The sequence below is a fragment of the Hemiscyllium ocellatum genome, chromosome 43 (assembly GCF_020745735.1).
Source record: "Hemiscyllium ocellatum isolate sHemOce1 chromosome 43, sHemOce1.pat.X.cur, whole genome shotgun sequence".
In the NCBI taxonomy this organism is placed as follows: Eukaryota; Metazoa; Chordata; class Chondrichthyes; order Orectolobiformes; family Hemiscylliidae; genus Hemiscyllium; species Hemiscyllium ocellatum.
In genome coordinates, this window is record NC_083443.1 from 19,841,262 (window position 1) to 19,864,142 (window position 22,881).

The 22,881-nt window shown below is 41.0% G+C and overlaps 2 protein-coding genes across 3 annotated transcripts; both read left to right on the forward strand.

The window, feature by feature from the left end:
* Nucleotides 1-39: 39 nt before the first annotated feature.
* On the forward strand, nucleotides 40-10,831 carry dusp13a (dual specificity phosphatase 13a). Its single transcript, XM_060854403.1, has 4 exons — nucleotides 40-130; nucleotides 3,931-4,084; nucleotides 5,929-6,149; nucleotides 10,273-10,831. The coding sequence occupies exons 2-4, from the start codon at nucleotides 3,933-3,935 to the stop codon at nucleotides 10,470-10,472; spliced, it is 573 nt and encodes a 190-aa protein (XP_060710386.1). The 5' UTR covers nucleotides 40-130; nucleotides 3,931-3,932; the 3' UTR covers nucleotides 10,473-10,831.
* Nucleotides 10,832-12,062: 1,231 nt separating this feature from the next.
* LOC132835090 (dual specificity phosphatase 29-like) lies at nucleotides 12,063-20,729 on the forward strand. Of its 2 annotated transcripts, none has more exons than XM_060854399.1 (4): nucleotides 12,063-12,149; nucleotides 14,829-15,058; nucleotides 17,128-17,348; nucleotides 19,954-20,729. In XM_060854399.1, exons 2-4 carry the CDS (start codon nucleotides 14,880-14,882, stop codon nucleotides 20,193-20,195), a joined length of 642 nt encoding a protein of 213 aa, XP_060710382.1. In that variant the 5' UTR covers nucleotides 12,063-12,149; nucleotides 14,829-14,879; the 3' UTR covers nucleotides 20,196-20,729. The 2 variants fall into 2 exon arrangements, with proteins under 2 accessions (XP_060710382.1, XP_060710384.1); XM_060854401.1 differs by having other exon boundaries at nucleotides 12,083-12,121.
* The last annotated feature ends 2,152 nt before the right edge of the window (nucleotides 20,730-22,881 follow it).

Sequence of the window (22,881 nt, forward strand, 5' to 3'; positions counted from 1 at the left end):
ACCGAGTCATATGTTTTGCTGAGTAAACTGATAGGGGAGAAGGGCACAGAGCATCGCTTAGGAACTGGGGAATGGAGTAGGGACAGGAAGGAAGAGCCGTGAAACAAATTCACAGTAAGAATTAAAGACGGTAAGTTCCACAAACTGCATAACGGGGAGAGAGACAATGCTCATACCAGCTTAACAGGTTTTGTTGGGCTTAGAGGAATGGTTCAGAAGCTGACAGTTATATTTACTCGAACAAACGTTTGATAGTCTGCAGCTAGGAATCTAAGTACAGTTCATCTTTTCCAAGTTTGACCAAAGGCTGCTCCTCGTTATTGCTCTTAACAGACAATGAGTTAAATTACCTTTTGATAGACAGTCATTGTTACTAAATGGTCAAATCTGGCAGTTAACGTGTGACACTACAAAAAAAAATGGAAGTAAGTTAGTAAACGCTGAGTGGTGCATGGTTTAATGTAATGATGGGCTATCACAAGGCATTAAAATACAGATTTCTATCTCGTGGATGTCTGGACATAATTGGGCCATCAACTGGACAAGAAGTAATATAAAAGTTAATGTCTGCATATTCAACTAAATAAAAACAGAACATATCTGCAGGCAGAGAAGAAAATAACTCCAATATTTCAGTAATTTTATTAGCTGTTTAACCACCCTAAATGCAGGATAGAGTTTAAAGAAAATGACTGATATAAGCAAATAGTCAGTTTGGTAAACTTTATTAATAGACAAATAACTGGTAAGGTTTCCACAAGTTCTCCTTTGATACATTTTAATATTGCTCAAACTTTACTCAACAGAAAGGCCCGGAAAAATGAGCATTGATTCCTAGTGGCGGGTTTGTTTTATACGTGTGGAATAAAGTGAGGATGGGGATTGCTGCAACTGACTACAGTTACATGTATTGGCTTCAAAAGTTGAACACGCAGTAAATAGAAGCCAGTTGTAGTTAAGAAATTTTGCAATGTAGTTTGAGGATGCATCGCTGAAGTTACACTCTTGGTCTCCCCTGATGATCATTGTGTTGGGTAGATGTTCTGTTCTTAAAAATGTGCTGCTGGAAAAGCGCAGCAGGTCAGGCAGCAAAGGAACAGGAGAATCGATGTTTCAGGCATAAGCCCTTCTTCAGGCTCTGATCTCCAGCATCTGCAGTCCTCACTTTCTCCTAGATGTTCTGTTCTGACAAGTACCTGCCCAGCTTTCAATGAAGGTGTTCCAACAAGAGGATTCATATTTGCAGCCAGAGTAACTCAACTATTAGGGTACCATATCCAGCAAGAGATGCTTCTGGGAGAACAAGATTAGATTCCCTACAGTGTGGAAACAGGCCCTTTGGCCCAACAAGTCCACATCGACCCTTCGAAGAATAAACCATCCAGCCCTATTTCCCCCTGACTAATGCACCTAATACTATGGGCAATTTAGCATGGCCAATTCACCTGACCTGACTGTGGGAGGAAACCGGAGCACCCGGAGGAAACCCACGCAGACACGGGGAGAACGTGCAAACTCCACACAGACAGTCACCCGAGTCTGGAATCAAACCTGGGATCCTGGTGCTGTGAGGCAGCAGTGCTAACCACTGAGCCACCGTGCCGCCAAACAACATTAAACGTGTGTTCAAAAACAAAAACTCAGCAGGTCTGGCCACATCTGTGGGGAGAAAGCTGAGTTAATGTTTTGGGTCCAGTGACCCTTCTTCAGGACCTGGAGCCGAAATGTTAAAACTGCTGACCTGCTGAGTTTTTCCAACACGTTTTGTTTTTGTTTCTGACTTTCAGCATCCGCGGTTTGGTTTTTCTTGTTAAAGTTCTGTTCAACGGTTTCCACCATAATGAATGTACTTTAATAACAAAAGTTGCATGAACTAAATAATCTGATATTGATAGTTTAGTTCATTAAGAACTGGGGGAACCTTATTCACACAAGGGATCTAAACATAAGGCTATAGGTTCATGTCCTCATTGATCTTCAAGGTAGTGAAAGCTCAAGACAAATGGATTTGACCTCATTATGCTTTAATTACCATTACTGCTAAACAATAACAGGGCAACAATGGCAGACACGATGGAATATCTTGTATCCCAACTTGTCTCTTTCTTCTATCTGTGGGTGTGAATGACTCATAAAGAGGAAAAACATGAAAGAAATAGAGTTCAGGCTGAAATAAAGGAACTTGATGCAGACTTTTCTGCTGGCCTGCATGAATCAAATACTATGTCAGAAGTTGGATCATTGTCCATATAAATAAGGCAGCTAATCCACCCCACCTTCACACCCCTGGACACTATGGGCAATTTAGCATGGCCAATTCTCCTAGCCTGCACATCTTTGGACTGTGGGAGGAAAACAGAGCACCTGGAGAAAACCCACGCAGACACAGGGAGAATGTGCAAACTCCACACTGTTGCCTGAGGGTGGAATTGAACCCAGATCCCTGGTGCTGTGAGGTAGCAGTGCTGATACTTAAGCCACCGACCAGTTGGGTACAGCACAACTATAGCGCCTGCCACAGAGTAAGATGACACGATCTCAAAATAAAATCAAGGTCACTGTGGACTGATATTAGGAAAAGTATTTTTCATACAAAAAGCAATGGAAATCTGGAACTCTGTCCCCCAAAAGGCGAGGAAGGATGCTGAGTGAACTGAATTTTCAAGACCAAGATTGGTGGGTATATGTTAGATACAGGAATCAAAGGTTGTGAAATAAAGATGTGGGAATAGAGATTAGGTGTAGGTCAGCTCTGCTTTATTAGGAAGTGACAAAAGCAGCTCAATGGCTAACTCTTGTCTTTATGTTCTGTCTTATGACAGAAGCCAGATCTGATAGGGTCAGAGAATTGATAAAGTAGAATTGGTGCACAATTGTGAACTTAGAAAAGGGCAAATAAAATGTTTTACTAATTACTGTTTGCTAATTAACAAAGTCAATTCAAAACCAGGATGGGTGTTACTCTGGTCACACACTAGCACGCAGTGGAATAGGAATTACCTTTGCCATAGTTGGCAGTGCCCTAACAGCACGGTGGTCACTGCTAGGATTACAGCCAGATCCCAACGAGGTGGACGTTATGGAAGTTACACTGAAGCTAATAGATAAGAAACGCTGGGCGTTGAGGATGGGGAGTTTGACTTCAATGGAAGCAGGGAACCTACCAGAGGAAGGCCCTGTTCTTCTTTCAACCAGTAAAATCTGTCAGGCTATCCCACTAGGCAGATAAAATAATAGAGGAAGTTGGCTCAAGGCCAGTAATTTTCTACCTAAGGGTCTCTTAAGCTCCAGGGAGGATCTCAGTGCCTCCACCCCTCAGTAAAGGGGAAGATGTCAGAGTGAGCAGATCCAGTTCTGAGGAAGAATCACTGAGCTCGAAATATTAACTCTAATTTTTCTCTCCACAAATGCTGCTAGACCTGATGAGTTTCTCCAGCGATTTCTACTTTTGGGCAGGTCATATGCTGCATTTAATAAGCCACCTCCCACTCATGCCTTCAAACTCACCAGCAGACTTCGAGATTTTAAAATCCAGCCCCTTATATCCCTGGGTTTTACAATGTTCACACAGTGTGGGATATCCAAAGGATGAATGGTAAATATCCACAGAATGTCAGCAAAGGACTCCCAAAACTTTAGCCCAAAATATTTAACGCCCTGACTATTTGGCCTTAATCAAGGGGATGCACCAATAAGAAAACTGAGAGTCTGATTCTGCAGTGACACATCTGTCACAGAATTTGCACAGCAAATTTAAAACAAATTATAGTAAGTTAAAAATACGAGGACTCTCAAACTGACTCAACCACTCATTTCAGTTTCTAGCCTGAATGCAATCATTATGCTTTAAAAACAGTGAAAAGAAGAGTTGATAGCAACACATACGTATAACTTCTAAAAAGAATAATCATAATAAACCTTGCGTTTCAGAAATGGACGCACTTGTATCACGGTCTGGTTTAACACGGAGGAAGGAGGAGTATGAGCCTCCGACTATATCAGAGCTCAACCGGCTTCTGTGGACCAAAGCAGGAGGAAGTGGCCATGTGGATCGCGTTTGGCCAAACCTACACCTGGGAGATGCGTAAGAGCACTGCCTGAAAAAAATTACTCAACTGACAGCCTTTGTTGCATTGTAAAATGGAGGGTGGGTTTTAAAAAGAGCAGTAAGCCAGTGGGAATAGGCTCCAGTGAGTTTATTTCTTATTCAACAGACAGTCTGATGATTTCAACCATTTGGACTCATTGACCAGCAAGGGTTAATGGGGTGGCCCATGCCTCTCAGTGATTGTAGGTAGTTGCTGCATAGCAGGGACTATGGACAGAAAGGTGAGAGCTGGGGGTGTTAGGAGACTGGGGCAGGTGTCATTCCCTGTAGGGTCAGCATTGTGCTCCTCTGGGCCCCAATATAGGAGGGTTGAAACCTGCCTCCCAGGCCAGAGGCCTTATGTCGTTGTTGTCTCCAGTGGCAGGTTAAGGCTGAATGTAATGATCGAGCTCTCACTAGCTTTAACAGAATCACAGAATTATCACAGGGCATAAGGAGGCCATTTGATCCACTGTGACTGTGCTGTATTTGAATGAATGTTCCACTTAGTGTCATTCTCCTTTGCTCTGTAACCCTGCACTTAGTTCCTTTTCAATAATAGTCTAACTTCCTTTTGAACACATTGACCTTTCTCCACCACACTTTAGGTGACTATTTAAAGTACCCACACAACCTTCATCTGTTAAAACTGAAACTGGTGGTCAGTGGTCGTGGACAAGTAAGCAATCTGTTCACTCTAATTACTCACCAGAATAGTATAAATGTTCATTGAACTGTTACGGATACTTGCAGGAGGTTTGAGCTATAGGGAGAGGCTGAACAGGCTGGGGCTGTTTTCCCTGGAGCATCAGAGGCTGAGGGGTGACCTTATAGAGGTTTACAAAATTATGAGGGGCATCGATAGGGTAAATAGGCAAAGTCTTTTCCCTGGGGTCGCAGAGTCCAGAACTAGAGGGCATAGGTTTAGGGTGAGAGGAGAAAGACCTACGGGGCAATGTTTTTATGTATATGGAATGAGCTGCCAGAGGAAGTGGTGGAGGCTGGTACAACTGCAACATTTAAGAGGCATTTAGATGAGTATTTGAATAGGAAGGGTTTGGAGGGATATGGGCAGGGTGGTGGCAGGTGGGACTGGATTGGGTTGGGATATCTGGTCAGCGTGGATGGGTTGGACCGAAGGGTCTGTTTCCATCCTGTACATCTCTATGACTCTATATTATTTTCATTTTATAACTTCATTTTAGCTCAGGTGCATGGAGTTAGTACCATGTTCTACAGAAACTATGGGCTTAAAGCACATCTACCACTGTATTGGCTCAGGCAATATTCAGGGCTAAGGTTAGAGTGGTGCTGGAAAAGCTCATCCTGATGAAAGGCTCCTGCCTGAATCATCGATTTTCCTGTTCCTCAGATGTTGCCTGACCTGCTGTGCTTTTCCAGAACCACTCTAATCTTGACTCTAAGCTCCAGCAATTGCAATCCTCACTTTCACCCAATATTCAGGCCTGCCTAAAATGGGTGTGGCGTTAGGGCCTTTGCTAAAAAAAAGGTGGTAGACTAGTTTATCAGTAGAAGACAAGGCAAGTACATCGTTCTCTCAGTGCATGTGTGGAGTGGTGGCAGTGATTAGTGTTGGCTCTCCATGACTATGAACAATGAGAATCTGAACATCAAGACCCTACCAGAGACCTCTGTCAGTATCAGGGCTGGAAGTGGAGACTGAACTGGTGATCTGCACTGAGAGATGAGCTGTGAGGTGGCCTGTTTCAGCAAATTTGGGGTTAGTGTCTGTTTGCACGTGAGGGCAGTGAAATTGCCAATCATCATAGCTCTAACCAGATGCTGTAGCCAGCTTTAAATAATTATTTAATGTTCTGCAGGTGGACTGCTCGAGACAAGGTAACCCTAAGGAGTCTGAGGATTACACATGTCCTCAATGCTGCTGATGGGAAGTACAATATTAACACTGGAGCCACATACTATAAGGACATGGGAATACATTACTATGGAGTAGAGGCATTTGATGACCCAAACTTCAATCTTAGTCCTTTCTTTTACCCAGCTGCTAAATTCATCAGAGCTGGACTAAACACACTTGGTGGTAAGTGAATGTCCAAGGTAATTTGAAAATAAAGTCAGGTCTACCGTTACAAGTGGTTGCTTCCCAAGCCGCCTTACAGATTTCATTACATTTCCAAATAGAGTCATAGAGATGTACAGCATGGAAACAGATCCTTCGGTCCAACCTGTCCATGCCGACCAGATATCCCAACCCAATCTAGTCCCACCTGCCAGCACCCGGCCCATATCCCTCCAAGCCCTTCCTATTCATATACCCATCCAAATGCCTCTTTAATCTTGCAATTGTACCAGCCTCCACCACATCCTCTGGCAGCTCATTCCATACACGTACCACCCTCTGCGTGAAAAAGTTGCCCCTTAGGTCTCATTTATATCTTTCCTCTCTCACCCTAAACCTATGCCCTCTAGTTCTGGACTCCCCCACTCCAGGGAAACGATTTTGCATATTTGTCCTATCCATGCCCCAATGTAGTGGGATAAATAAAAAAAAGGGAATATTTTAGTCCCTTAGAAGAAGTGGTCCTTCTCATATCTGGAACCAAGTTGGAATTTTACTGGGTATGAGCAGACTGAGAACTCTCTGTGTTTGTGGTGTGTTACACAAGTCCTGATTCTTTAGTGCAGCTGTGAATGTAGCCCACTGGAATACTTAGCTGAAAAATGTGTTGCTGGAAAAGCGCAGCAGGTCAGACAGCATCAAAGGAGCAGTAGAATCGACGTTTCAAGCATAAGCTCTTCTTCAGGAATGGGGAGGGTGTGCCAAGCAGGCTAAGATAAAAGGTAGGGAGGAAGGACTTGGGGGAGGGGCGTTGGGAATGTGATAGGTGGAAGGAGGTTAAGGTGAGGGTGATAGGCCGGAGAGGGGTTGGGGACGGAGAGGTTGGGAAGAAGATTGCAGGTCAAGAAGGCGGTGCTGAGTCCGAGGGTTGGGACTGAGATAAGGTGGGGAGAGGGGAAATGAGGAAGGTGGAGAAATCTGCATTCTCCACCTTCCTCATTTCCCCTCTCCCCACCTTTTCTCAGTCCCAACCCTCGGAGTCAGCACCACCTTCTTGACCTGCAATCTTCTTCCCAACCTCTCCGTCCCCAACCCCTCTCCGGCCTATCACCCTCACCTTAACCTCCTTCCACCTATCGCATTCCCAACGCCCCTCCCCCAAGTCTCTCCTCCCTACCTTTTATCTTAGCCTGATTGGCACACCCCTCATTCCTGAAGAAGGGCTTACACTTGAAACGTCGATTCTCCTGCTCCTTTGATGCTGCCTGACCTGCTGCGCTTTTCCAGCAACACATTTTTCAGCTCTGATCTCCAGCATCTGCAGTCCTCACTTTCTCCCACTGGAATACTTATCCAGACAATTGTTCCCAGTCAAAAATAGAAATTGCTGGAAAAACTCAGCAAGTCTGGCAGCATCTGTGGAGAGAAATCAGAGTTAACATTTTGGGTCCAGTGACCCTTCTTCAGACAAAGGCTGCATTTATCTGAAACAGATCGTCAGTGTGTCAGAGTCCTTTTAAAGACCATATCAAATGGGAAATGCAAACCCCAGTTGTCCTGTCCAGATAGTCAACAACCAGTCAAATGTACATTATCCCACAGAGAGCAATTATCCACGTAACACTCCATGGGCAAACTTTTGTCAGAATGTCCTTTGTGTTGGATTTCCTTTAGACATTTGGATAAATACATGTCTGTACTTATAGCCTCTACTTGCACCAATGTTTCAGAAGCTTTTAACTAAACTGTTTATTTATGTGGTGTCCAAGGCCATTGGATGATATTTGTTATCCTTTTCTAATAAGTGTATGATAAACGCTGCTGTGTTCCATTAGATCTTGAATATTAGCATATGTAGCACCACTGAAAAGGACGAACTTCATTTGGTACAGCTTACTGTGTTAGCAGATAGAAAATGAGGCCAGCAATTCCCAGAATTGTCACAGAAGTTAGACTTTACAAAAGTAGGCAAAATTTCACAATTCACCTGCCTGTTAGACCCAGGTTGATAGGAAGCACAGACCAGTACTTAGCAAGAATTACTATTTATTACAAATGAATTGTTTCTAGCTCCAGGTTATGAATCATTGATATATTACTCTACTCATGAAAGTTCTAATCCCTTTACAAAATACTCCCTACACACACACACACACACACACACACACACACACACACATAAGGGAAAGACCAGGAAGGCAGTTCAATGGTCCCTGTACATCTAATTTGCTGAGGTAATCTGTTTGGCTTGTCAGGACCTGCTGCTCTTCAACCAACCAGTGGGAGAGTTTGCCCCTGATACCCATCGATTCCAGTTTAATTTAGATCACATAGGATCCAGGGAGAGCCAGTCAGGTAGATACAAAATTGGCTTGATAGTAGGAGACAGGGGGTGGTGGAAGAGGGTTGTTTTTTAGGACTGGAGTCCTGTGACCAGGGGTGTTCTGCAGAGATTGGTGCTGGGCCCACTGTTGTTTGTCATTTATATAGTGATTGGGATGAAAATGTAGGAAGCATGGTTAGCAAGCTTGCAGATGACACCAAAATTGGTGGCACCATGAACAGTGAAGAAGATTATCTCAGAGTATAATGGGAATCTTGACCAGCTTGGCCAATGGGCTGAGGAGTGGCAGATGGTGTTTAATTTAGATAAATGTGAGGTATTGCATTTTGATCTGACAAACCAAGGCAGGACTTACACAATTAATGGTAGGGCCTCGGGGAGTGTGGTCCAACAGAGAGATCTAGGGGTTTAGGTACATAGATAGACAGAGTGGTGAAGAAGGCATTTGGAACACTTCCCTTCAATAGTCAGAGCCTTGAGTCTAGGGGTTAGGATGTCACGTTACAGCTGTACAGGACATTGAGGCCATTGTTTGGAGTACTGCTTACAGTTTTGGTCACCCTGCTATAGAAAGTACACTATTACTTTTAAAAGGGAGCAGAAAAGATTAACAAGGCCATTACAGAGACTGCATGGTTTGAGTTTTAAGGAGAGGCTGGAGAGGCTGGGACAGTTTTTCCTGCAGCATAAGAGGTTGAGGGGTAACCTTATAAGGTGAATAGCCAAGGTCTTTTCCGTAGGATGATGGAGTTCAAATCTAGAGGGCATATTTTTAAGGTGAGAAGAGAAAGAGGTAAAAGCGACCTGAGGGGCAACATTTTCACACAGAGGGTGGTTCGCGTGTGGAACAAACTGCCAGAGGAAGCGTAGATGCAGGTACAGCCACAACATTGAAAAAACATTTAGACAGACACATGAATAGGAAACATTTGGGGCTGAATGGAAAGGAATGGGCCAAACATAGACAAAGGGGATTAGTTTAATTTGGGAAAACTGATCAGCATGGACAAGTTGGACCGAAGGGTCTGTTTCCATGCTGTGTAACTATGACTCTATGAAAGGTTATTAATTTGTTAATCTATCCTTGAATGTGAAATCTTGTCAAATGTAGACTGAGTGATTGTATCATTCTTCATCCAAAACGGATTCACTGACAAGAGCCGCTGAGTTAGAAAGCTGGGTCCCCAGAACATTACAGGAGCCTCTGGATTAATACTCTAATGATAAAACCACTAGACCATCACCTCCTCACTATCTGATAAAGGGTGTTGGGGCCAGCTACATTGTATTCATTCCATTTGTGTACTGACCCAAAAAGCAAATACAACCCAAACTAAAAGTATACATGATTACATCACTGGAACATTTTCATATTTAAGAACAACTCTTCCTGTGACCAGTGAGTGAGATAATCCATTCACTGTCATGGTATTGTTTTAAATCTGACTAGGTTAGCCCTTAATGCCCATCCCTAATTGCCCAGACAATGACATGAGCCTATGACAAATTGCAACTGGATTGAGACAGTACAAGCTGACATTATTCAGGATCCACAGAGAAAGTTTGTGGGCTTGATGCAAATCCTGATCAGCAGAGTTCATCATTGTACCATTCAGATTCCCTTTGTCTATTAACACTATAAAAAATAATTGAAAGAGAGTCTTCAGTAGGATCCACTAAAGAGCGGTCGTCATATGACAGTGTGGTGTAACAATCTCAAGTCATAGGTAATCTAAGTTACTCCTACTACAGCAAACTATGCACATGCTGTGTTGTTACCAGTATTTATCTCCTTTGCAGGTAAAGTGTTTGTCCATTGTGCTATGGGAATCAGCCGAGCAGCCACCCTAGTCCTTGCGTATTTAATGATCTGTGAGAAGATGACTCTGGTTGACGCTATTAAAACAGTGAGCGCTCATCGGAATATCTCGCCCAACAATGGTTTCCTCTCCCAACTCCAAGAACTTGACAGAGCCCTAATGAAAGAAAGGAGAGGATGATCGGACCTTGAATGCTTGACACGTGGTGACCTCATGACAAGGCTTCATTTACAAAATATCTCAGTGGAAAATAATACACTGAAAGTAGATGGGGATTTTATGAACTTTATGCTTTCAATTTAGTTCAGCATCTTCTTGGATACATATGGGATGATTGTCTGTTGTTTAATGGGTTGGCACTAAAGAACACTGTTTTTAGCACTTGTGTACTAAAAGGAAATGTAGTAACAATGGTCGGGATTCTGTGAATTCAACCATAGTCCCTGTGCAATGATGGAATGAAATAAAGAGTTTCAAAATTAGTGGTTTATTGCATCCAGGGCTGACATCCTTGTTATGATGTCTTGGAGAATTAATAAAGAAACAAAAAACTTGCATTTCTGTAGCACCTTTTATGACCAAAAAGTCTCAGAGCTTTGTGCAGCCAATGGCATACTTTTTTGAAGTGTAATTACAGTGGCAATGTAGGAGATGCAGCAGTCAATGTGCACACACTGTCCTGACTATAACCCAGCCCCAAGCCCCTGGACCCATTCAATCACATCTTCTGCAGCATTACTGTCCAACTCCACCAAGGCCCTGGTAGGAGCTTCGGTAGCATTAACCTGCGCTCTCTATCAGTCAGGGGGTAGCATGAGCCCTAGTCACAGTGGGTAATGCTTGCTGTCCAGTCACCAGCCTTGTAAGGCATCCTCATTCTCAAATGCACCAGGTACACAGGAGTGCTCCAGGATGTAGGAGCTGTGGCAGCTGCCAGGATAATAGGCACATTGCCTTAAGAAAGAACCAGTACATTAACAATGCTGTTACTTACTGAATTCCCACAGCATTAAGACCTAGCCCTCTAAGTGTCACCTGTTTATGGTCGATGGCACCTGGGAGAAGCCAGCTACCTTCCTGAATCCTACTGCCCGAGCTGCAGCACTTATCCCAGCATGGGGGTGGGGATGAAATGAATTGTGGAGATCTTGCATAGTCACTGTCCTGTTGCATTTGTGGGAACACGACGGAGAGATCCCATGCAGGTCACCCACTGCTTCTCAGAAAGAAGCAGTTGCACAGGGGTTCAGAGTGGCTGCTAGGTCCACAGCCCCTGGAAGAAGATGGCTCCACTCCCCCATCGTCCCCAAGTCCTACTATATCATCTGGCCTTGTTCCGTCAAAGTCCCAGGCCATTCGGAGCCAGCATCAGATGGACATAGTGCCTCACTCAGTGCCAGGAATTGGAGTCTGGGCCATAAACCTGTGCATCCCACACGTGATGAGGAGCCCTGAGGTTTTAGATCTAACATGAGAATGGGGTTTGAATGGCTACCCTTTGCGCTATGTATTTCCTGTGATTCCTCAGGCTACATTGCACACTGACCACTCTCCTACACGTCTAGGATGATTAGCCTATGGCCTCCTGCCTGCATTCAGAGCTGGAATGTGGGCCCAAGGTTAGGATTTCAGGCTCCAGTTAAAAATAGGCTAACCACCTGTGCAATGGTGACCCTGCCTCGGCTTAGAGCCCAGGCTCAGGCGAAGGTCAAAGTTAGCAAACACCCAAACTAAATATACAGAGGCAAGAGAGATCGAGGAACAGAGGATGAAAGCGATAGAAGGAGAGAAGAACTTTGATTCTATGTTGGTCTTGGGCCTTACCTCAGGTCTGCCTAATCTCACTGTGTTCGATCTGTAAGTAACTGTGACAGATATTATTTTTGCCTATTTTCTAACACATATTTCATTGAAACCATATTCTTCATCTTATTTTGTCCAGTTTTAAATTTTAATGAAATCATTAGCTAAAATCTGTTGAGTGCATTCTTTTCACATTTAATTTTAAACAAATATTGTGCTTCAATGTTTCAAAATCAATAAGTGACATCTTATTAATGCTGATTGCTTTATGTAGACGTGGGTTACAGAATAAGAACACAGTGTCACTTAAGAGTGGTCAGGGGACAAAAGACAAAACTTTTTAATATAGAGCTTGAAAGTTGAAACTCACCTTATTTTAAAGCTTCAGTTAGATCTTTCGTAAAATGAAAAAGCTTCACTTTCTCCACATTTTTCCCATAACAAGCTCCCATGGAAAATGCTAGAATCTATAACACAAAATGCAATGACAGGATATTTATAAAATAGTGGTAGGATCAGCTGAACTGAGATCACAGCACATAAACAGCTAACAGCATCAGCCTTGGCTCACTGTCCACTTTGAGTAAAAACTTAATGGCGTGATCTAGGTTTGTACTTTGTTGCAGTACTGAGGAAGTACTGAATTGTCAAAAGTACTGCCTTTTAGATGTGACAGTAAATCAAAATCCCAAATGCTGACAATGAGAGACTCTGAGGCATAATGATTTACTCCACATCCTTCCCTAAACTGACATCTGTAAACAGTTATCCCAGTGCTCCAGTGGGTATTTGTGGTGACGCTTCTATGCTTACCAACCTCAATGACTGTACATTGGAAGTACTCAATGGCTGTCCCAGGGACTTTCGATTTTCTTTCTATTCTTCCATTTGGTGATCAGTGCTTCCAACTAGCTTGACTTTGCATTGCTCAACTTTAAGTGGATTTTCAGTTTTAGTCACATTTCAGTGGAAGTGACAATCTGCAAAGGACTGATGAATATTGAATTTTGAAAAAATGGTTTGTGATTTAAAAGCTAGAATGTTTTCTAAATATTCTGTTTCCACTTGAACTTCCTATATTCCTTTATCAGAGCCTTCTCACATCCTCTTCATAACTTCCTTTCCTACCTTACCTATTAGCAGCAAATTTTGCAATCATACTTTCAAGTCCTTCATCAAAATAATTGATTATAAACTGTAAACAGTTGAGGTCCCAGGTCTTGAACATATTCAATGACTGAGGCTCACTAGCCTATTCGAGAACTCCAAAGATTCACCATCCTCGAAAGAAATTCTTCTTCATCTCAGTCCTAAATGATCCCTTATTCTGAGACACTGTGTCCTTTTTGATGCCAACCTTCTGCCAGATGAAACACCCTTCCTTCATCTAGGCTGTCAATCCTTTCAGGAACTTTATTAATTTGGATGAGACAACCTCTCACCTTTGACCCAGCACAACATGCCATTGGAAAATGACCTGTTCATTCCTACTCTCTTTTCTGTCCATTACTAGTTATTAATCCATGATAGGATAGTCTTCCAAATCCCATGTATTTTCTTGACCAACTTTTTTTATGTGGGATTTTATCAAAAGCATTCTGAAAATCTAAGCACACCACATCCATTGGTTCCCCCTTGTCTGTTCTGCTAGATACATCCTCAAAACACCTTTGTTAATTATGATGTTCCTTTCTTAAATCCATGTCAACCTATCATGCAAAGGCAAGCTAGTTTGGAGGCATTGATCCAATGGAAGAATAGAAAGAAACAAAACAAAGACATTGCACACATGGGACATCCCAAAACTCTTTACGGCCATCGAGTACTTCCATTGGCAAGCACAGAAACATCACCACAAACACCCCACTGGAGCACTGAGATACCTGCTTACAGATGTCAGTTTAGGCAAGGATGTTGAAATAACCAATAAGCCTCAGAGTCTCTCATTGTCAGCTTGAAAGGATTTTGATTTACTGTCACATAAAAGGGCAGTACTTTTTACAATTCAGCACTCCCTCAGTACTGCAAATTGCAAACCTAGATCACACCATCAAGTTCCTACTCAAAGTGGACACTGAGCAAAGGCTGATGCTATCAGCTGTTCGTGTGTTGTGATCTCAGTTCAGCTGGAGTGCCAATCAATGGAAGAATGACTCTCTGACCCTTTTCTGCTTGGTTTGAAGTGCAGTCATGGTAGGACTCTGTCTCACATGTCTTCATGACCAATTGAAGTAGACCAGTGGCAAAAGTTTGGTCATCTGGTCCCACTTTGAACTCAGAGGTGTATACAACAGTAAAAGGAGTTAAATGAATAAAACACAGATTTGAGTAACATATTATATCTCGTTTATATTACTTAACCATTGTTGTGCTTCTTGAAGGAATATTATGAGAATGTTTCACAGATTGTTTAACAAAATGTAAATATTTTGGAGCCTTTTGAAGACAAATACAGGATGTGAATTGCAGGATCAGTTTCTCCTTGTGTTCTTTACATAAGGAAATATTCAATGTATTCTCCTTAACCTTATTACACAGAGGAAGTCTATCCTGGGATTGGTAAATACACTAATTGTGTAATCCTATTAGAAACCTTCTTTACAATCAGTACTGTAATTACAGAAATAATTTTAAATAATAATGGTGTTTGGTGGTAGCTGGCCCTTTCGAGAAATCAGGTTTTCAGTCTGTCATTCTAACATTTCTAAACAGTACGTTGTATCCAACACACAGGTCAGTGATACTTTGAGAAGTTTGCTCCATCAGGAACATTACAGTGACAGCATGTCCTCTGGAGGTGCGGGGATCTGGAAGAAGAAAAATGCCTATGCAGCTGTGAAAGTGGATCCCGATGATGATTATGTTACTCCAGGAGCATTTGAACTGGAGCGACTCTTTTGGAAAGGCACTGCAAAATTTGCTCATGTTGACGAAGTTTGGCCAGATATTTACATAGGAGATGAGTAAGTTCAAATTGTACTGTAAGATCCAACCAGACTAAGGCCATATAAAATATAAATTTTATAATGCTAACTAAATAACATCTGCCTTGTACTAAGAGACTAAAATAAAATAATCTTCATTATTACAAACCTTTGTAAATCATACAACTTAAATCCTAACATTTAAATGGGCCAGAGTGAACACTGTGGGCAGCACAGTGGCTCAGTAATTAGCACTGCTGTCTCACAGCACCAGGGTCCCAGGTTCGATTCCAGCCTCAGACGACTGCCTGTGTGGAGTTTGCACATTTGCCCGGTGTCTACGTGAATCCCTTCCGTTTGCTCCCACGATCCAAAGATGTGCAGATCAGATGAATTGGCCATGCTAAATTGCCCATAGTGTTAGGTGCATCATTCAAAGGGAAATAGGCCTGGGTGGGTTACTCTTTGGAGGGTTGGTGTGAATTTGTTGGGCCGAAAGGCCTGTTTCCACACTGTAGGGAATCTAATCTATTCTACTACAGACATGGCATGATAAGAAATTGTTAAAGATTCTTTAGAACTAAATAGGAAAATTAGAAAAACATGCCTTAGCATATAGTTTAGTATCATAAGCTACTGTTAAAGTTCAATCTAAATTCTTTTAAAAAGAACGAGAGGATTAATTAAAGGAATCAGTTATCATAAGAAGAGGTAATGGTATGGAAGTTAGAGGTGGAGTAGGGATGGATGGATTGGCATGTGAGAAAACATACAGATTTCAGGGCTAATGTTTAGTTTCTGCAGTTCTTTGTGCAAAAAAAGAAATAAAAGTACGTGTACAAAGCAAAATTTAGTCCCTATCAGAATGGACAGTCACATGATATAACTAGGCACCAGCAAAGATTGCTAATGATACCTCTCCAACACTTCGGGTTTTCTGTTACCTTTCTTATTCTTGTCCACATTCTTCTTTTTTAAATGATTTACATGGCTGTTCCCTGTGGAAACTCATACCTTGCTCTCTGTACTCATTGTTGGCTAGACACCTCCTGCAAAGCACATTTCACTTGCTTACAACATGCTAAATGCATGCAGACAATCTGTCCTGGTCCTGCCAACTGACCTTCAACATGTATAACACATAACAAAAATATGCAGTCACTACTCTCAGGTAAGAACAGATTCAAAACCTAGATCCCAACTCTCTGGGTACACAACATTCCTTGAAGCACAATCTCACTGTTATATCTGGATAATCACAAATACCAGCATTGATGACAGTCATTAGCTCCTCCACTGATTGCGAAAGGATGCTTACATAGTCTCTTGGCAATTTTGTGCCTTTGTTCTGTAGGAAGTGTCAAGTTGAATCTCAAAAATATAAATCTATGTTGAAATGATCAGAAGCCATATCCAACTAACAATTTTTAAAAAAAATTGGGGAGAGCTTTTACATGACTAAAAATGATCCCACACCTTATTAAGAGTATTCAGAGGAAATATAGAGTGAAATGCAGAAGATTGAATCAATTTAGGAACCAATTGTAAAAATGATCTATATTCTGCTGATTAAATATAAATCTGAAGAATCCCATCATTTAATAGAATTGTAAAGTACAGCAGGAGAGGCCGTTTATTCCTTTGGGTTTGTCCTAACCGTTTGAAAGATCTATCCATTTACCGCCCTGACAACTGTTTATTCTTTTCTGTAAAAAAACACTGCTTTGTCCCCAAAATGTAATACTTTTCAAAAAGAAAATTAATTTTGGACATAATAGCACCTTGACTTTGAGCATTTTGATGGGACTAGTAAGAAGGTACAGAATGTAAATGAAGCAGGTCCTGATGTAAGCGGAGTAAGATTTGGTTGGTTGCTCTCTGCACATGCTCTTGATTAGTTATGGAGTGACACTAGCAGGGATTTGAGACCAACCACACACATGCCCAGATGGTATGACCAGAAGAAATGGTCAAGAAAGTGAAGATAATGTGTTCTCCAAAACTTTGCAGGAGTGAAGAGAAACATATTCTCAAAGTATGAGTACTTGCCGTTAACTGAGCATTTTGCAAGTCAACTAAATTAACATACCCTGTATATTTTATTATAGAGTAACAGCATTAGATCGGTATATGGTCGAAAAGATGGGTTTCACTCATATACTAAATGCAGCCCATGGTCGCTGGAATGTGGACACAGGAGATGAATACTATAGGAATATGCCTATCGATTATTATGGTGTGGAGGCTGAAGATGTGCCAACGTTTAATTTAAGTGAATTCTTCTATCCAGCTGCCCAATATATTGACAGTGCACTAAGCAAACCAGGGGGTAAGTTATAATGCACACTCTAACCAATATCACTACAGGCTAAAGTCCCACAGAGATACAGGAATGTGCTCCCACAATTGCTGAGAATGTGGTGCTGGAAAAGCACAGCATCCGAGGACAAAGATAATCGAAGGGCTTATGCCCAAATCATCGATTCTCCTGCTCCTTGGATGCTGCCTTGTCTGCTGAGCTTTTCCAGCATCACATTCTCAACTCTGATCTCCAGCATCTGTAGTCCCCACTTTCTCCCATCAACTGCTCGCCACTAACAACTTTTATGACTCTACAACCAAAAATGAATCAAAAGTAACAAAATTACGAAAGTAAATATTTTCAAACAAGTTTAAAAGTTTGATTGACATACCTTAAATATGGCTTAAAATTACATTTTTCATAAATGGTGCTCTAAACATATAAAAAAAACCCTGCCTTTTTAGTGTTCCTTAAGGGCATCATGCCCATTGTGTTACGTCTATCCTGAACTTTCAGAGTTCTAGAAATTATTTCTTGCCAAGAAGAAGCTAATCTTTACACGTAGAAAAGTGTGTAAGCATTTAACATCTGTGTTTCTTTTATTTGTTGTGACAAGTAGAGAAACTGGGATTGTTCTCCATTGAGCCATGAAGATTAAGATTAGACTTTCTTTCTTCACTCTTGATACATGGGTGTCACCGTCTGGGACCCCATTTATTGCCCATCCCTAGTTGCCCTTGAGAAGATGGTGGTGAACTGCCTTCTGGAATCAATACAGCCTATGTCCATATTCACTTAGCAGTGGTGTACAAATGTTCAAAGAAGTTGCTACCAATAATAGGAATGGACAGATATTGGCAAAAGAAACTGAGTTAAGATGAGATTACTTTTCAATGAAGAAAGTTCTTCTGAATTGGAAGAGATTGGCTCAAAAGTAACTTCTGTTGTGTAAGGTCATGGCTCTATAAGCGTTAGTGGTGGGTGCAGCATGAGGCTTAACCAATCTTATGGTGTCATACCATTTTGGGTGGAGACATAAGGAGTCTAATGCTCAATCCTGATGTATCAGAGACATCATCCTGCCTCTTGATGGTCTTGGTAGCTCTGTCTAAATAGCTAAATCCTCGTGCACTTATTGCTGTTGAGGAAATGATTGTTAAGCCAAGTGTTTCTTTTAGTTAAGATAAAGCATTAAACAAGCCCCTGGGCCCAGTTTCAAAAGGATTGCTGGCAGCACTCTACCACAACCAATAATCAGTAATGGCTGGTTCCACAGATACACAATAACTTCACTTGGGAATTGGGTTGCTGTTTGAAAAGGAATGTTTTGTAGGGTAATAGGTAAGAGCTATGGAGTGGCAACACCAGTTTCTGTTCTGCACGATTTTAATCTTGCGTTTAACAAACTCCTCAAATAGGACTTGGCAAAACTCAAGAATACCATGTTGAGACCGCAATAAAATGGTTTTGAGTTGATTCTAAAATTAGGTTCAATTTTCATGCCAGAGTTATGTAAGGAGGTATTAGTTGCCCTGGATTAAAATCTTCAGCTGCATTCTTCAGTAATAATGTTCGACATAACTCAAAGCCCTATGTTAGTTCGATAGTTTTAATCTGATGTGTTTCAACTCTGTGTAACATTACTCCATTAAGGTTCACAAAATGAGTCAGGCTATAAATAATAGTCATTAAATGTTTTTTTTAAACAGGCTTCCATTTGCAAATGATACTCCCTCAGTGGTGAGCTTAGTTAGCAATCTATTGCAGAAAATATGACGCTCACACACATCATTAAAAACCTGAACTAGAACATGATTATTAATAGCAGCAATAAGCCATCAAGTACATCAGAGTTACCACTGGTGAAAGATATTTCAAAAGGTCTTCAGTTCCAAGTTCCAATTGTAGCTGTTTCACTGATGTTCAGACATTCGCAATATCTTCCATCAGATGTAGGTGCACAAACAGAAATTTTAAGGTTAAGGTTATGTAAACATGTTTTGTTTTAAAGACTGCATTTCCTTCCAGATCACTGGGTTTCAAACAAATGTTTACACAGCATTATATTTTAGATTGAGTTTTAAGTTCAATTTAAAATTAGTTTTGCCAGCATTTTATTCTTTAAGAAACATCCATAGGGATATGTGACATTTCATTACATTTTGCTGTTTTCTTCTTTCAATCAAGGGCTTTTCCCTCACAAAGTATATGTTTTAGATAATTATTCATTCAAGATTATTCAGAAAGTTCAATTGTGGCCTGGGGTCAGTGCAAGACCAACTATGTTCCCAAAGTATTTTGCATCAAAATAAAATACTGCAGATACCAACAATCTGAAATAAAAACAGAAACTGTTGGAAGCACTCAATGGAGAAGGCAGCATGTGCGGAGAAAGCAGCAGTAATTTCATATTATCTTCAATACTGGCATGTTTAAAAGCTGTCATAAAAATTTTGTTGTGTTTGGATACCTAGAAAAATATCTAGTTCATCTATATTTCCAGCTCTTCTTGTTTAGGATTTTTTTTTGTTGCATGTAGTCTAGTGACTCTGATATTAGAGAAGTGTATCCTCCTAACTTGCAATAAAGTGGACCAACTCATTCCATAATATATGTTGCTCTGCTTTTACAGCTAAGCTGTTAGTCCATTGTGCAAGGGGGCGGAGCCGATCAGCAACACTTGTCCTGGCTTATCTGATGATCTACAAAAATATGACCGTGGTGGATGCAGTTCAACAAGTAATAAAACACCGGTGTATTTTACCAAATCGTGGCTTTCTGAAGCAACTGAGAGCACTTGATATAGAACTGGCGATGGAGAGAAGTATTGCAAATAATGGCATCAACACAAGTGATGGAAAAGAAACTTGTTAACAATTCTTTTATTATACACAGACAATATAATACTTTTATATAGAAAACCACAATCAGCTGTAAATATAGTTTTGGTATGTTCTGATATGCAAAGTTTTAATAAATTAACCACATATTACTTTCTGAAATGGCATCCCATTGTCCCAAAGGTTTATACTATCTTATAATATTAATGAACTTTATGGAAACCTCAACAAAAAAAATGTAATGTGACCCAGATGTGGAAGTTCTTACTCAGACCACAAAGTGTATGAACAGAAGGATGCCTTGGCCATTTTATCCCATCAAGTCTGCTCCACATTTCAATGAGATTGATCCTGATCGAATAATTCTCAAATTCACATTCTTGCAATCTACAACCCTTGATTCTTTTACTGATTAACAATCTATCTCAACAGCAAATATACTTAACAACCCAGCCTCGACAATCCTCTGCTGTAAACAAGTCCAGATTCACTAATCTCGGAGAATAAAATTCCTCCTCAATTTCTACGTTAAATGGGTGACCCCTTACTTTGAGATAATGCTCTGTGGTCCTAGATTCTCCCACACTCTCTGCCTGTCAACGGCCCCTAAGAATCTAAGAGATTTCAATAAGAACACCTCTCATTCGTCTAAACTCCAATAAGTATGGGCCCTCAACCTCACCTCACAGGAAAATGACTCCATACCTGGGATCAACATTCACTGAGCTGCCTCCATTGTCAGTATATCTTTGCTTAGATAAAGGGACCAAAACTGTTTGCAGTATTCAAAGTGTGGTCTGATAACTGCCTTGTACAGTTTTAGCAAGACCACCCCTGTTTTATAAAAGTCAACAGTCCATTTGTATGTCTAATTACCCACTAAACTTACCTGTTAGCATTTAGTGATTTATGCAAAATATCTCCCAACTTGCTCTTTGCTGCGCCTTTCTGCAAGTTTTCTCCATTTAAATAATATCCTGCTCGATTCTTTCTGTCAAAGAGCCTAAGCTCACATTTTCCCAAATTATTCCACCTGCCAGATTTTGCTCACTCACAGTCTACAGAAGAATATAGACAGGTTGAGTGTCATTCTTGTTCCTTGCCTCCCACCTATTTTTGGTGTCATTCATAAACTTGCCAATAGTGCACTCCCTTCAGTTATCCAAGTAATGAATATATGTTGTAAATGGTGTGACCCAAGCAGTGACTGCTGTCACACTCCACTAATTTCAGGCTGCCGTCCTGAAAATGCCCCCTTTAGCCCAACTCTCTGTTTTCTATTAGTTAGCTAATCCCCTAATCCATGGACTTGTCTTATTAAGATTACTTACAGTGTGGAAACAGGCCCTTCGGCCCACGGGGAGAATGTGCAAACAGTCTGTCACCTTACTCGGGAAATGAACCCGGGTCTCAGGCGCTGTGAGGCAGCAGTGCTAACCACTGTGCCACTGTGCCGCCCACCATGACATGCAATACCTTGTCAAATGCCTTTTGGAAATCCAAGTATATTACATTTACAGGTTCTCCTTTATGTATCCTGCTTGTTACTTCCTCAAAGAACTTTCATAAATGTGTGTCATGCATGATTTCCCCTTAATGAAGTTTTGCTAACTCTGTTTAGTTGTGTTATATATTTCAAAATGCTCTATAACCTGCTTTAATGGACTCTAGCATTTCTCAGTGCCAGATATGAAGATAACTGGTGTATAGTTACCCGCTTTTTATCTCCTTCCTTTTTTAAATAAATACATTACATTGGCTGTTTTCCAATCTTCTGGGACTTTCCAGGGTTCTTGGAAGATTACTACCAGTGCACCTACTTTCTCTGTGGTTATTTTAAAGTCCTCAACAAATCCCAACAGGGCCAGGAGACTCATTGGTCTATTAGTTTCCCTAGTACTTTTTCTCCAGGGACAGTTATTGTGCTTATTTCCCCTCCCACATTTAGCTCCTCGATTATGTAATGTTTTTGGAACGCTATTAGTGAAGACTGAAGCAAAGCATTTATTCAACTCTCCTACCACTTCCTGGTTCCCCATTAATAAACCAGTTGCCTCATTCTCCAAGGGACATATGTTCACTTCGATCTATCTCTTCCTTTTTATATATTTAACCAAGTTTGAAATGTGCATTTTTATATTACTTGCCAGTTTGCCCTCACAGCTTATTTCTTCCCTCTTTGTTCAACTTCTGGTCACTTTATTTTATCCCCTTCTTAGAATCCTTTGTCCTCACTGGGATATACGTTTGCTATGAGTTATTAGACATCTTAAATATTGGCTGTTATCTTCAAGCCAGGATTAAGATACTGGCTTTTTAAAAATGTCTTCATTATCTCCCACTTTATTCTCTGTCTCAAAGAACAAATGCTATAGGGAGTCTGTAGATTATTCTCACCAGTATATTCTACCCATTATTATTTCTTACCTCCATTCACATAGTTTCGACCTCATTCAATCCAAATTCATTTCTCGCTACGAGTTATTCCATCTTGTACTAACAAAGCCACTCCATCATCTGTTTCCTTCAAAGTCACATACTCTGAATATTTAGTTCCAACTTTGACATCCTTGTAATAACGATGCAATGGATAGAAGGTCATATGCATTAACCTCTATTTGTACCATTAATTCATTTATATTGTTCCAAATTTAACACACATTTGAACAGTCATTAATTTCACCTTTTTACTATTTCCCCTCTTTTGCTGCTGTTTCCTT

Bases quoted from the DNA above. Each gene is read 5' to 3' on its own strand.
- dusp13a (XM_060854403.1), top strand. From the start codon at position 3,933: ATGGACGCACTTGTATCACGGTCTGGTTTAACACGGAGGAAGGAGGAG. The intron at 4,085-5,928 runs GTAAGAGCACTG...AATGTTCTGCAG, and splicing joins AACCTACACCTGGGAGATGC to GTGGACTGCTCGAGACAAGG. The intron at 6,150-10,272 runs GTAAGTGAATGT...TCTCCTTTGCAG, and splicing joins TGGACTAAACACACTTGGTG to GTAAAGTGTTTGTCCATTGT.
- LOC132835090 (XM_060854399.1), top strand. From the start codon at position 14,880: ATGTCCTCTGGAGGTGCGGGGATCTGGAAGAAGAAAAATGCCTATGCA. The intron at 15,059-17,127 runs GTAAGTTCAAAT...ATTTTATTATAG, and splicing joins GATATTTACATAGGAGATGA to AGTAACAGCATTAGATCGGT. The intron at 17,349-19,953 runs GTAAGTTATAAT...CTGCTTTTACAG, and splicing joins TGCACTAAGCAAACCAGGGG to CTAAGCTGTTAGTCCATTGT.